At 40.9% G+C, this 14,707-nt stretch overlaps 2 protein-coding genes and 1 gene segment (V, D, J or C); 1 reads left to right on the forward strand and 2 right to left on the reverse strand.

Annotated features, from left to right (window-relative positions):
• Positions 1 to 1,493: 1,493 nt before the first annotated feature.
• On the reverse strand, positions 1,494 to 6,844 carry LOC130183694 (zinc finger protein 568-like). Its single transcript, XM_056399334.1, has 2 exons — positions 6,357 to 6,844; positions 1,494 to 5,379 (listed from the first exon to the last, which is right to left on the reverse strand). Exons 1-2 carry the CDS (start codon positions 6,520 to 6,522, stop codon positions 4,490 to 4,492), a joined length of 1,056 nt encoding a protein of 351 aa, XP_056255309.1. The 5' UTR covers positions 6,523 to 6,844; the 3' UTR covers positions 1,494 to 4,489.
• Positions 6,845 to 7,955: 1,111 nt separating this feature from the next.
• On the reverse strand, positions 7,956 to 11,106 carry LOC130183693 (zinc finger protein 287-like). 2 transcript variants are annotated; one of them, XR_008829876.1, is made up of 3 exons: positions 10,845 to 10,984; positions 9,229 to 9,302; positions 8,966 to 9,105 (listed from the first exon to the last, which is right to left on the reverse strand). XR_008829876.1 is itself a non-coding variant. In XM_056399333.1 (2 exons), exons 1-2 carry the CDS (start codon positions 11,014 to 11,016, stop codon positions 8,219 to 8,221), a joined length of 1,059 nt encoding a protein of 352 aa, XP_056255308.1. In that variant the 5' UTR covers positions 11,017 to 11,106; the 3' UTR covers positions 7,956 to 8,218. The 2 variants fall into 2 exon arrangements, 1 of the variants encoding a protein (XP_056255308.1); XM_056399333.1 differs by lacking the exon at positions 9,229 to 9,302 and having other exon boundaries at positions 7,956 to 9,105; positions 10,845 to 11,106.
• LOC130183930 (Ig kappa-b4 chain C region-like) lies at positions 11,015 to 13,665 on the forward strand. The segment is given in 2 exon segments: positions 11,015 to 11,045; positions 13,162 to 13,665. Coding segments are annotated over 2 exon segments (363 nt in total).
• The last annotated feature ends 1,042 nt before the right edge of the window (positions 13,666 to 14,707 follow it).

Below are 14,707 nucleotides of genomic sequence, written 5' to 3' on the forward strand. Positions count from 1 at the left end.
TCTCTCTCTCTCTCTCTCTCACATACACGCACACACGCACACACACACACACGCACACTCATCATGAATCATTTGTATCCATGTAGGTCATGGCAGAGTTTATATTTAACACAATCCGTCATTCATAAATTTAAACAAGTGTAAATGTAGGCTACATTACAGTAAATACATTGCAGAAAAAAAAAATCGAAATCTTAAAATCCCTTGTCTAATTTTCTCCTGTATTTTCTCTGAGAAAAACATCTTCCATAAACACATGGACGGATAATGAGACAATGGGCCCTTGCATGGGAACAGACCCCCTGCCCTCTTATAAAGAGCATAAAAGTTTTTTTTTGTGGAAATGTTTTTTGAACCCAGAATCCTCTGGTTTGTAGCTGTAGTTCAGTCAGACGCTGCTGCCACCTCGTGGACATCTGGGGAAGTCATCTAGCTAATTTTGTGAGTTTGAATTCAAGCGTTTGTAGAACATTAAACAATAAAACTCTTCATATGGGAAGAATTCAGACAGGACCTGTAAATAGGGGCCTCAGTGAATGAATAGGATCTCTGTGGCATTTATATGTAATACTGTCAATCAAATAATTCTAATTCTATATTCATATATCAACATTTTACATTCACACCATGTATCCATAAATTTGACAATAACAGATAAATGAAAACCTGAAATCTGCTTACCACATTTCACAGAGATAACTCAAATAACCCCCTGTTCAAAGATTCACTGTTGTCACGTGACTAATGTCTATCTCCATGACAACTGAGCAAACTCTATCCTCTTATGAATAACCAGAGATGTGGTTGAGACAACCTAGGAAAGCTAGTAAGAAGACATTAATTGAAGGTTATCTAGTCAAACTACTGTTTGCAAGATTAAAGGACTAGTGGTTTAATTGGTTTAATTCATAAGCAAATAGAAATATATAAAATATCAATTTGTGGTTTTCTGGGAGAAAGCGCCCCACACTTAAATCTGAATTCTGTCCAGTCTGCCGCTGGACAATCTTAAAGGTTCTGTGGATAAGTCCAAGGTGGAATTTCTTTCCCAGTCTGCCAGTGGAGCCAATACCGGTCTGACTTTACCAAGATGGAGAACCCTACGAGCTGCTAAAGGACTCCAGCTCGACTCAGAACTGGCTTTTCTTCTCCTCTTTATAAAACTTGAGGGTTTGTGGTCGACAAAGCATTTGTTTTGGTCTGAGATGATGGTGGTCTGGTCATCATCTAGTGGCAGTGAGGATGACATGCAAGAGAGAGTTACCTCCATGTTTCTGCCGTCTGAGTTCACCCGGGAGTTCGAACCAAACTTCCTGTTCTTCATCCTTGTGAAGAGGAGCAGCAGAAAACAAGCCGACTGCAGGACGATCAGAACCACACACACAACAAGAGATGCAAAGTAAACTGGGAGAGAGACACATGGGAAGAGTGGGGAACAAAGGTGGGGAGAGGGTGAGAGAGAGAGCTTGTTGTGAACGATTTACATATATATATATATATATATATATATATATATCGTGCATCTATTTATCATCTATTTTCTTTCAAATGTGTTTTCTGAATTATTTTACATTTTTTTCTTTTTATTTCCTGTAATCATTTTTAACCAGTGTATTTGATACTTGTTAACTGTGCAAATCAATAAAATAAAATAGAAAAAAACAACTAAAATTAATCACAAAAAGATTAAACCTGAGAAACACCTTAAAGAAAACTTTGCTTGTTTAAATTTTGTTCATGTTCAGACACTAGTGTCAGAAAAGAGGGGTGTTGTTCCTGTCCAGGACAGCAGGGGGAGACAAAAGCAAAATCTTTTCTACAGCAAAGCAGTAACAAAGCAGTAGACAGTGGCAGGCTGCACTGTAACAGCAAACAAAATAAACCTCAGTTCACATTAGGACGATATTGAGGGATAATGCAAAGACAAATTACATAGTAAAGCATGCATAATATTCAGTGCCTGAAAATAGTGACCACAGAGAATCAAAATTAAATCTCAGATTGTACCGCCACTGCATACCCTGCTGCCACATGTGTTGAAGTGTTAAAGAGTGTTAAAGTGTCACTTCATTTGTCAGCAGAGAGGAAACTAACATGAAACACCTAAAACCCCACCTAAAATCAGATAATGTCATGTGCTGTCGGTCCCTAAGGGTCTGTGGAAGTGAATAATAATACTGATACCAGACAGACAGGAAGGCAGCGTCTACATAAATCTGATAAACACAACAGGAAAGCAGAAAAAAAAAAAACCATTATCGCGACACATTTTCTTTGTGTTGCTTTTTTTAAAGACTTTTATTTTCTTATTTGGACTTTTGTTTTCTTGTTCTTTTCTTGTTTCTCCAGAAATTACTGCTACTAAAAAACCAACTTCACATGTTGGACATTGAACAATTATTATGTAGATTCTGTAATGAGTAAGAAGAATACCTGGATGAAAATACGTTTCTAAGACATCAAGCTCACAACTCACTCTCTGCAGCCTGGCAGCATCTATTCTTGTCTGCCGATTGTGTCATAAAACTATAATAAAAAACTCACCATATTACACTATATGCAAAATTTAAAAAGTGATGAACGCACTGGGACACACTGTGTTGTGAGTATTTGCAGTGCGTTTGTGTTTTTGGTTTTGATGTGAATATTTACAGCACTTGTTGTCAAATTGATGAAGATGTTTTCTGATGTTGTTGGTGTCCTTAAGTTGCAGTGCGTTGAGCTCCCACCGTAGGATTGTTTACATTCACCGTTGCTTCTTAGCAGCCTTCTTCTTCACGGCCTCTGCAAACGCATTGCTAAGCTTCCTTTTATGTTGCCACCACCAACTGTCAATAGGCGGAAGGGCATGGCACCAGTGGTAGGAAAGTGTATTGTGGTAAATGTGTGTCACCGTGCACATTTTTAAAATAGAAACAGAAGAGGGACCCACTCATACAAACCTCCCCAGGATGCCTTACAGAGTCAAATAAGCGGAAAGTGGAGATGTGGTTTCCGACCTGCGACAGATAGCGTGTGAGATAGAGTAGAAAGTGATGCTGTCAGAGGGCCATCATGTATGTAAGATATCTCTCTCTCTCTCTGTCTACAGAGTACATCCTCCAGAGTGATCACAGTCGAACCAACACTTCCCTAAAACTATTTCAACACGAACTGAACACGAGAGCCTTCATGAAGGAGGATTTAGTTTCTGCTGGGTGTTTCTCATAAACTGACAACTGAGTGTTTACTTTAATATAAACGTTTAATCTGCAAAGTAGAGCCATGAATGTTATATGAATGTACTGCTTTAGCTTTAACTGTTATTTTATGCTAATACTTGTGTACTTTAACACAAGTAAAATTTGAATGCATGACTCTTCCATCATTGAGTGTACCGTGGGTGTGCAACAGTATTAAGGCTTTTTACAGTACATTTACACATGTAAGACAAACAGTAAAGTGAGGGGTGTTTTAGTCTTTTGAATGAGTGCGTGGTTAAATGTGGGAGTGGAGGGAAAGCAGCTGAAGGTTAGAAAGGAAGAAAAATGAAACTTCTAGGCCAACATACGCCTGGTTCCTCGGCCCGCGTCTGGCCCATATACTTCCGCATATGGGCAGACTCCGGCTGTTGTTCTCCGGTATTGACTGACATCCGGAAGATTTTCTGTGTGTGTGCGCCAGAATTGGTCCAGATGTGGAAGTAGCATCTGACAATCACGCTGTACATGGGCGAGATTTGGGCCATGGAACCAAGTGCAGACTGAGCCAAAAGAAAACAAGCATGTGGCCCAGCAACGGGCCAGATTTGGTCATTTATCTTCTATATGATCTTTCTTGTCTTCTTACTCTCTGTTTATAGTAGAACTGGACAAAGTAACGCTTTTTGTCATCACTGAGGAAACAGCTATCTTGTTTCAATAAACTTTATTGGAATTATCATTTGACATCTGATGTTCAGTTTGAGCTCCATGTCCTGGCCGGTCGATTGATCTGTACAGTGTGTAAAAGGTGCAGGAAAATGTGGACTATTACATTACCAAGCAGCTGGTGACTTTCAGTCCAACGCCTAATAACAATAATAATTAAAAAAAAAAACATCCATTGAAACGTGTCCTTCTGTTACCTCAGGCCACTCTTTGTTTGTAGGCCTGGGGGCGCTCTGTCATCATCCTCTTTTATACAGAGATCACGCTATATTGCTGTTAAGAACACCCCTCGTTGTTACCATGTCGCCTTTGCTTGTTTACACTGCACCAAACAAAGCCGCACAAGTGTGTGATTTTAGATCATATGACATTGTTCAGGAATCAGAGGCGTGACGTGTAACACAGCATCAATCCGGCTCTACCTCCACTGACAGTATAAAAGGCGCCCCCCCCCCCCCCCAAATTCTGTGCTCATACTCTTTGATACAGAGCGGCGAGGCAGAATAACGGAGCAGCATTCCTGCCGTTACCGGGTCGTGTAACAGGGGCTAATGATGTGACTCTCCAGCCGCTCACCACCTTCACCTGCTGCCGTCAACAGCACACTTATGGTTTCTGACTTGGGAATGCCAAGTGAACCTTTTGTCACAAGAGCTGCATTTGAATGGTTTCTCCTCGGTGTGGAGCGCCATGTGTGTGGTCAAATTAGCCTTTTTTGAGAATCTTTTACTACAAACTGAGCAGCTAAATGGTTTCTCCCCGGTGTGGACTCTCATGTGATTCACCAACGTGCAACGCAGACTAAAACTGGTGTTGCAGACCGAACAGGTGAACGGCTTCTCTCCCGTATGAACTCTTAAGTGTGTGGTAAGATTTGATTTTTTGGTAAATTTTTTACCACAGAAGGGGCACGCAAATGTTTTTTCTCCCGTATGACATTTCATGTGGATCTGTAGATGGTCTTTACCGTTTAATCGTTCACCACATTCAGAGCAGTCAACAGATTTGTTAACTGCATTATATCCCACATGGCTTGCACTGTTCTTCAGAGCATTTAAACCTTTAAGCTGAGGTTTGATACTGTCTTCAGTCTCTGAGAAAATTGGAGTCTCATTATCTGGTTGTAAATGTCTATCTGGCTCTGATCCCCCACCAGCTTCTGTTTGCAAGTGCTCTACCTCTCTGTTCTCCTCAGTTTGGCTTTGATCAAACCGTGAGGACTGAGCTTTCCCTTCATCATCGTCATTTTCACTGTTCACAGGGAGTGAAGAAGAAGAAGAGAGCGGGAACTTGGTGTTAGCCTCCTCCAGTCCTTGAAGCTGCTTTTCCACCTGATTGGTCCTGAGTTGGTCCTCTTCCTCTTTAATGAGTGATGGATCTGGGTCCTCCTGGTCCAGACTGGTGCTCCACTGATCCTGCCCAGGGGTAACCTCTTTAATCACTGTGACCTTCTTCACATTTGTAGGGAACACTGGAAAAACACAAAGATATTATGTTAACATTGATATTATTTTGGATTTTTTATACTTAAGAAAGAATGCCTCTAAAACCTGCTTGTGAATTGGAAGTGGATCGAAGTATTTTATACATAGAAACACCCTGTCACATATGTCTCAGTTATGTTATATGATTACTCTAAAGTAGTGTCAACCTGTTGCTAGTTTCAAAACCATACGATAGTTTGTTACCATTATTATAATGGGAAAAGTACAGTGTCCCTGAAGCTCAATGCACTGCAACTTAAGAAAACACATGCAAATAGACAAAATACAAGCAGATTCATCTTCATCAACTTGACAACACATGCGCTGGGAATATTCACAACACAACCAAATACACAAACTTGCTGCAAGTAACACAAATGACGACACAAATGTTTCCAGGGGAAAAGTGATTAACCTGACCGCACTTGTTGTTCAATGCTTTGTGACTGTTGAAGTTAAAAGCATTAAACAACAAGAGCGCATGGACATATCATAATACAGCCATGCAAGGTTCATCACTTTTTAGTGCCCCCAGGAAACACTCCCATGATCGTCTGTGGTACTTACAGTTTGTTTCTGTATTTGGTATTTGTTGTATTTTCAGCACGCTTGTGTATTTTGGTGTTCTGAGTATTTGCAGCACATGTGTTGTCAAATTGATGTATATGTTTTCTGAATTTGTCTGTGTTTTGTCTATCTGCATGTCTTTTCTTAAGTGTGTTGAGCTCTCAGGGCCACCATAGAAAAGATTGTTTTAATGTTTTAAATGAGGAGTGAGCTCTGTGATAAAAACAACATAAAGTGTTGTACAATGATAAGAAAAATATGTAATATATGTAATATTGTCTAGTAGTAACAACAATAAAATGCCATAATGACATAAAAAATATTTCGTTTTTTTTTTTTTTACCTTGGTACTGTAGTTAAAACAGGTGGATAAGTATAATACAACTCTGTGACTTACCTCCCGTGTTGTTGTGGGTCTTCACAGCCTCCTGCAGCAGCCTGCGCTGGCGGCCGATCTCCTCCTCGTACTCGGCTATCGTCCTCTCAAACAGCCCGAAGATCTCCTCAGCAGCCGCGGTCAGTCTCTGGTTGACTAATGCTCTTAGCATTTGGACCTTAGACATTGTTCACACATTCACACCAACACCAGTTTGATCTCAGTCTGTCTGACAAGCAGCTACGTTGCTAAGTTACGCCCCCCGCCTCCGTTTATCTCAAGCTAGCAAGCTATGCTAACTAACAAGCTAAGCTAATCAGGAGGCGTCTCAGAGATGAAACACTGAGGAGAGGTCAAACAGCATCAGACTCCTCAGCTCATCGTTCAATCCAGCTGGGAGTCAGTTCACGGTTTTAACAGGAGGAACGTCCCTCGTAACACTAAGCTTTTTCAGCGCGACATCTTGTTTAAATTGTGAATAATTCGACACTGCAAGGTAAAGTGCTTCCGTGGCCCTTCAAATTAAAACTCCAGCATGCGCAAATATCAATTATTATGAGACTGACGAGAAAATGTTTTAATTTTGTCACGGTAATATTGAAAATTAATTATTAATTAGAATTAAAAAAAAAAACTAATGAGTGTAATTATAGGCAGTGTCAAAAAGAAGCTTTTATTCTGAAAGCCGCTCCCGGAAGTGATTGTTCAGGTGTTAGTGAATACCTCAGCTTAAAATGGTACCATTAAACATCACCAGTATGTGGGTTACCTCACTCTTCCGCCATGGATCTTGACTGTGTGAACCATGTCCAGGCTCCAGAGTCTGAAGGTCTCCATCCACCAGATCTTCGGACTTTTCGATAAAACAATAACCAAGTATGAGGAAGAGATTAAGTGATGCCACAGACAACTCCTTAGTATATCCACACATTTTAGTCCAAAATCAAAACCCCATTTGTATTTCATTTACTTTTCACCTGGACTATTTTATTTTTCTACAAACAAAACTGCATGCCATCAGATGAATTTGAGAGACACACAAAACACATCGCCCATGACCTGACATCTTTCAGTCGAAGTGTGCTATGGGTCAAGGACGAATAGAATGAATGTCATAACTGACCGCAGTAGCTGCAGCCACTTTTAACTTACTTCTGTGATAAGTTAACACTATCAATTCAAACAAGCTAATTACAGGATAAGGCTCGTGGAATCCGACACCTCTCTTCTTTCAATGAAACCCATGTGCAGATCACAACCAACAATGAACAACGAAATGTGGATTAATTCACCACTGAAAATAGTCCCCAACAAATGCTCTGTATCATCCTGTGTGGTCAAAACTACAGTGAGGAGCTGTTTTTAGGAAATTGGAGCCTTTTTCTTTAGAGATTTACGTCTTCAGTAGGAACCGATGGGCTTGGAACTGAGAGACAGACAGGGTAGGGAAGTCAGAAAGATTTTAACACAGACTGATAAAGTGTTGGTCTTGGTTTGCACGTGGGATTTGTTGACAGGAAGAAAAATACAGACCATCAGACTTATCCATAAGCCATTTCATGTACGTAAAATCAGTAATCATAGGTAAACAAATGAGTGAGAGGCAGTGTGAGTCATAAATTCCTGTGGACAAATATTTTATCTGAACATATAAATTACTAATTTGTACACATGAATTTTGACAAATGTTACTACCCCTGACACCTGCCAGTCTTCATTGAGATCTTGGGTTTCCTTCTTAGTCTGGAACTATTATGTTGCGTCTACTTTATTGTCTTTGCTGTCGGCAACACATTTAAAAAGATTGAAAAAAAAAAATGAAATAATGGTGTCTGCCAAATGAGCAGCATTAAATCTTTTCCCATGGACAGGTGTCGCCTTTGCTACAGACTGCTGCCGCTCTCGACGACACACTTGTGCTTTTTGACACGCGACTGTCTGGTGAATCGCTTCTCGCAAACGCTGCAGCTGAATGGTTTCTCCCCGGTGTGCACCGTCATGTGGCACGTCAGGTTTCCCTTCTGCGTGAACCTCTTGCCGCAGACCGAGCAGGTGAACGGTTTCTCTCCTGTGTGAAGCCGCAAGTGGTGCACCAAAGGTCCGCTCTGCGTGAATCTTTTCCCGCAGGTCGTGCAACCGAACGGTTTCTCTCCTGTGTGGCATCGGACGTGTCTCTGCAGAGTCCCCTTGTGGCCGAATCTTTTACCGCACTCGGAGCAGCTGTACGATTTCGCTCCGGTGTTACACTCCCTATCATCTGCAGGGACTACGTTACAGTGTAGAGTACTGAAATGTGCCTGAGGGTCTCTGGTCTCCATCCAATAATAATTCCTTTCTTCTATGTCTTGAGAGGTCTTGACATAATTATCTTTTCGTAAAAGTCTATCCGGAACCGAGTTTCCTGCTGGTTCTGATCCCCTACAGACATCTCCTTGAATTTCCGGTCTCAAACGCTCCCCGTCTCTGTTCCTCTCAGGCTGGCTTTGATGAAGCTGCGAAGACTGAGCTTTCTTTTCATCATCATCATCATCATCTTCACTCTTTACAGGGTCAGGAGCGAATGTGAACTTGGTGATATCAGCCTCCTCCAGTCCTTGAAGCTGCTCTCCCTCCTGACTGGTCCAGAGTTCCTCCTGTTCCTCTTTGATGTGTGGGGGCTCTGGGTCGTCCTGGTCCTCCTGGTCCAGACTGGAGCTCCACTCCTGCTGCTGCTGCTCAGAGGAAACATCTGCTTGACTCACCAACAGCTGCTGGACCTCTGCATGAAATCCTGAGATACAGACCAACACAGAATTTATGTTGACCCAACATTAAATATTATAATATATGTTACTGAGAACAGTGATGAACTTGAGGATATTTCATTAATTCAAGAAAAAGATTTGAAACCTACATATCTCTTAATATTTGCCGTTATGGAGCACGTTCTTGGAGGTTCTCTATCAATAATCTTGACCTTTTAATCGCCTGTTAATGATAAAAAAAAAAAAAAAACATGACTTCTTCTCTTATATTTATGTTTTCATGTTTTCATTTCATACAGTTGCCATTATACTGGAGGGAGGGAGGAGCGACAGGTCTTTCATTTTATTTCCCACAATAATTGTTTCCAGTCTTTCATTTACTTTGAAGTATGAGGGACAATGAGAAGGTCTCTCTTCTCTCATCTGAAGGTGTTTCTGTTATTTATCTGTCCTCACTGATATAAATAGAGTAAACAAAACAATAGAAACACCTGTCAGCATAAAACACAAAACAATACAGCCACACAACTACAGCCTCCAACATGATCTCAGAGATGAATCATCACCGCTCTAAAACTGTTTCCACCATTACTTTTAGCTAGGTGAACCTGACTAATTCCTGGACACTGTACACGATTGATTGATTGATTGATTGATTGATTGATTTGTTTAGTTGTTAAGTTTATACATACTTATTTCTAGATTCTCACTTGTTATGTTCAAATATTTATTTTTATCATTTGTTAGTAGGCTCAGTTTTCAGTTCCAGTTTGATTCGGTTTAGGCACCAAAACTACCTGGTTAAGTTTAGGGAAAGATCATGGTTTGGGTTAATGATTATTTGGATTATTATGCTGCTTTCTCCCTCTTTCTCCCTCAACCAAGCCGGTCAAGGCAGATGGCCGCCCTCCATGAGCCTTGCTCTGTACAAGGAGTTGTTTCTTGCCACTGTCACTAAGTGCTGGGAATGTTGTGTGTCTGTAAATAATATTATAAAGAGCAGAGTCTACACCTGCGCTGTGTGATTCAGCTCTTTATACATAAAACTGCCTTGACTTCTTCTTTAGAGAGCCCTTCTGCCAGAGCTTCTCCCACTTTGAGGCGGACAGCCTAAAACACCTGGGTGCTGGTCTCTGCGGTGCAATTTGCACCCAGGTGTAAACAGCCAATGTGGCTCCTTACACCTGGGTGCAGCATTTTCTTTTTGTTGTTGTCTAACACCACCTGGCTGTTAATAGAATCTGCCTTTAGTTAACCCATCAGGTTTGGTGGTACACTACACACATGCTCACTTCTTACTGACATGACCACTGCAACATTATAAAATTATTCCGGTTTATTTCAACTTGCTGTATTTCCCGTGCAGGGTGCAGGGTGCAGGGTGCAGGGTGCAGGGTGCAGGGTGCAGGGTGCAGGGTGCAGGGTGCAGGGTGCAGGGTGCAGGGTGCAGGGTTAGGTCTGCCGGCCAGTTGCCCCGGATGTAGATCAGCATACTGTCTGTTAGAGTCGGCTATGATCCGTGTTTACCTCCAGTCAGACTCAAGAGACAAGAGTGTGAAACGATTCATGTAAAAGTCACGGTGATTTGGAAAACTCATCGTCTCCTTGAATCTCAACAACGGAGGTGGCGACAACAACCCAGAGAGCGACAGCAGCCACGTTTGTGGCAAAATACACCAGGCTGGAATAAAGCGGGAATTATCCTTTCACTAAAACAAACAAACAAACAAACAAACACGTTTCCAGTAGTGTAGAGCAAACGCACCTTTTTTCTGCGCTGTGATCTCAGGTTTGAAAGCCGCATCCAGCAGCTTCTGGTGGCGGTTCATCTCCTCCTCATACTCGGTCAATGTTTGGTCTAAAAGTCCGAAGATCTCCTCCACAGCGGCGGCCAGCCGCTGGTGGATGGAGACCTTCAGACTCTGGAGTCTGGACATGGTTCACAGAGTCACGGCGGAGGAGGGAGGTCAGCTCTCTGATGACGGCGTGTCCGTCGTTAGATCCAGCCGCTGTGTTCACTCACTGCCAAGTCCACTTTAATGTGAACAATCACTTCCGGGGAGCGTTTACAAAATAAAGCTCATCAATGGTCCTTCCGTTGTACTGGTACCGCTTTAACGCCCGTATTTATTTTTATTATTTTTACACACACACACACACACACACACACACACACACACACACAACACACACACACACGTATATACACACACATATATATATATATATATATATATATAATTGAAGTGAGTAATATTATATTGCCATTCATTCTGTCTCTGTACTGGCATCCAGTTATGGATACTTAAAAGATTTTAGACAGCCATAATAGTGTTTTTATTTATTTATCTAATGATGATGTATGCTTATAAAAATGTGCGTTTACTAATAATAATGAAATGAAACTAATGAAACATTATGTTAAAACAATTGCCATCAGTATGTGATTTTGGGTACTTATTTTCCATAAATCCCTACAGGAGATGGGCAGGTTTTGAAGCAACCAAATAACATATCCATTGCTGTCCCGGTGCTGGTATAATATACAATTCTACTAAATCAAGTAAAAGTAATAAAGAAACTAAAAAAATCCAACATTAATGGGTTAATCCCTCTCTGCATAAACCTCAAGATCTCTCAGTGAATTTAAACGTACTGTACTTACTGAATTTACCACTAGATGGCAGCACATTAACATAGATCAAACCAGTAGTTTGGTCCAGTGGGTTCATTACCAAGGTCTCCCTCCTACAGTACATGGATAACTGAGAAACTCATTTGAAGACGGCTTGTTTACCTTGAGTTTATAGCAACAAAAATAGAATAAATTTGTCATTAGACTGTATTTTTCTTCTTTTCGTTTCTTTTCGCCACTCAACACTCCCTGACTTCCCTTCCCTGTGGCTCTCAGTCTGAGCCCCCTGGCTAAATACTAAAAATTAAAAATGAACATGATTTCATCTTTAAAATGTGTCAGTGAGCATATTTATTGTAAATTGAGAGAGAGTTCTGATTTGACACATCTTTTATGCAGTAAAATCATTTAGTCCCTATCAATGAGTTTCTCATTTACATACAACACATTTATGCAGTGCGTCATCAAAGTCTCTCATCAGAGAGTTAAATCCTGCTAATGCAACGTTAATAAGTTAGTAAATGTACTAACATGGTGATTACACTTGTGCAAGAAAATATTTCAGTCATAATACACAGAGGTCTGTGGAAGATGCAGATTCATGGTCAGCAATGGGAAACAAAGTGTAGAGCAGGAACAAGGGTCCAATTACACAGGTTTCTGTTTATGGTAATCTAATCATGTTATTTACAGTATTATGAAGTATACATAAAACAGGTATGTTGGGGTTGGGGTTTAAAATACTGAATGACAACTACAAGATATTCATATATTGGCTTATGATAATATTAGTGTTAAAAATAATTTGTTAACTGACATTAAACACATGTGCAACAAGTTTAAAACTGTTCATAAATGTATTTAAAATGGCTGGAGACTAAGGATCATATATAATTAAAGCTGTCACTGTATTAACTGATTATGAACCAGATTTGAATAATTCATAAAGGAGTGATAGTTGTTAAACAACACATACACACTACGTACAACATGTCCTCAAATCTCCTCACTGCTACATCATTGTAGAGTGTATAGTGTGGTATATGTTATTAGGTGTTTATGTGCTTCTTATGAACGTTAAATGAGGGGATAAACTCAGATATTACAGAAACAATACTAAGTGTGTGCGTGTGTGTGTGTGTGTCCTGTGTGTGTGTGTGTCCTGTGTGTGTGAACTTAATCAGTCTCTGCAGTAGCACATGAGAGGAACTTTGACCTCTTTATCTTAAGTACTGAAACGTGTCTGTTGCCATGGTACAGCAGTGATGCCTGTCTGTTACCATGGTTACTGAGATGAGAAAGGGAAGTGAAACAGTGAAGAGCAGTTTCATCCAATCTGAGGACGACCAACAGAAGCAACAGTCTCCTCTGCTGCAACCAACAGGGTGGAGTTTATTTTCTCCTTGTATGAACTTTCTTCATATTGTCTCTCTGTCTCCTCCTCCAGTGGGTCGAGTGACCCCCACCCTGACGGTGCTGCCCCCCTCCAGTGAGGAGCTGCAGCAGGAGAAGGTCACAGTCCTGTGCCTGGCCAACAAGGGCTTCCCCTCAGACTGGAGTCTGGCCTGGAAGGTGGAGGGCAGCAGCAGCAGCAGCAGCTGGGAGGAGAGCAGGAGCCCCGGGGTGCTGGAGAAGGACGGCCTCTACAGCTGGAGCAGCACCCTGAGGCTCCCTGCAGACCAGTGGAGCAAGCTGGGCTCTGTGACCTGTGAGGCCACCCAGGGCTCCCAGACTCCGCTCTCAGAGACACTGAGGAGAGACCAGTGTTCCCAGTCCTGACCTGACTCACTGGGACTCTGCTACTGGTTTTATTCTGCTCCTGCTCTCTCTCTCTGCTCTCTGTAACACTGTCTCTCTCTCTTTGATTTCACATGTTTCACTAACAATATTTACCAGCTTCTCTCAGTGTTTCAATATTGTTTCTGTGTTTCCACATAATAAAAATCTGATCATCAAATCACTTGTTTTCATTTTTTGTTTCAAAGTGTCTTTCTCTTTAATTAATTTATAGAAAGCAGTATAAAGTATAAGATTAGATAAATATATGTCCCTATATACTGTATATTCATACAGTATATAAACTCAGACATAATTCCTCATTATAGGTTGATTAGCATAAAGCAGTGATTGAAGTAGTGTTAGTCCATAATTTGTGATCAGAGTCAATATGAACTCCTTCATGACTGTAAATAATCTCCAATAATACAAAACTGTAACTAAACCCATGGTAGGAACACTTCAATGAAGAATCACCCAGTCATCTCTTATTACTGAAGTGTGTTCATGGTAACTACTCTAACATTCTTATTCTTTTAGCTGTGTCCAAACAATCTGCAAAATCCTTCAAATAAAACAAGAAAAAATCTTTTCTGGATCTGAAAGAAAAAGCAACATGTCATCAGCATGTAGAGGAATAAAATGAGAGTGATCTGTCATTTTAACTTTGGACATATTTACTTCTGAAATCTGCTGAAGAGCTCAACCACAAAGAAAAATTAATGAGATATGTGACGGACCCCTGTTCCGTCGTCAGCTGTCAGGCTGTGTTGTTGTGTTCATCTTGATTGTTAATTTGTCTGCAGGTGATTTGTGGGCGGATGTGCTAAGCGGTAGTTGAAGACACCTGGGCCCGATGTTGCCACTACTGTAAAGCCTCGGCTTCATTCTTCCAGATCTCTCTCTCTCTCACCCCATTCATTTTTCCTGGCGTTGCTGTCTTTTGATTTATACATCCAACACTTTCGCACACACACATTGCCTTCCACTCACTCACTCACGTAAATTCACTACAGATTTACTGATGCTCACATCCCACCGTATTTTGCGTTGTTTAGGTGTTGATTTTGGTCTTTTGTTAAATAAATTCCTCTTAATTGTTTATCTTGGTCTGCGTTTCCCTCCTTGTATGTCACGGCCTTAGAGCCGGGTCGTGACAGACGAGAAAAGCAAAGATTACTTTCTTAAATTCTCCATGAATTCTTTTTGATTTCAAT

Source organism: Seriola aureovittata, chromosome 16, assembly GCF_021018895.1.
Source record: "Seriola aureovittata isolate HTS-2021-v1 ecotype China chromosome 16, ASM2101889v1, whole genome shotgun sequence".
NCBI classification, from domain to species: Eukaryota; Metazoa; Chordata; class Actinopteri; order Carangiformes; family Carangidae; genus Seriola; species Seriola aureovittata.

Excerpts from the sequence above, each read along its gene's own strand:
- LOC130183694 (XM_056399334.1), bottom strand. The coding sequence starts at position 6,522 with ATGTCTAAGGTCCAAATGCTAAGAGCATTAGTCAACCAGAGACTGACC. Across the intron at positions 5,380-6,356 it reads GACCCACAACAACACGGGAG|TGTTCCCTACAAATGTGAAG; the intron begins GTAAGTCACAGA and ends GTGTTTTTCCAG.
- LOC130183693 (XM_056399333.1), bottom strand. The coding sequence starts at position 11,016 with ATGTCCAGACTCCAGAGTCTGAAGGTCTCCATCCACCAGCGGCTGGCC. Across the intron at positions 9,106-10,844 it reads GATCACAGCGCAGAAAAAAG|GATTTCATGCAGAGGTCCAG; the intron begins GTGCGTTTGCTC and ends TCTGTATCTCAG.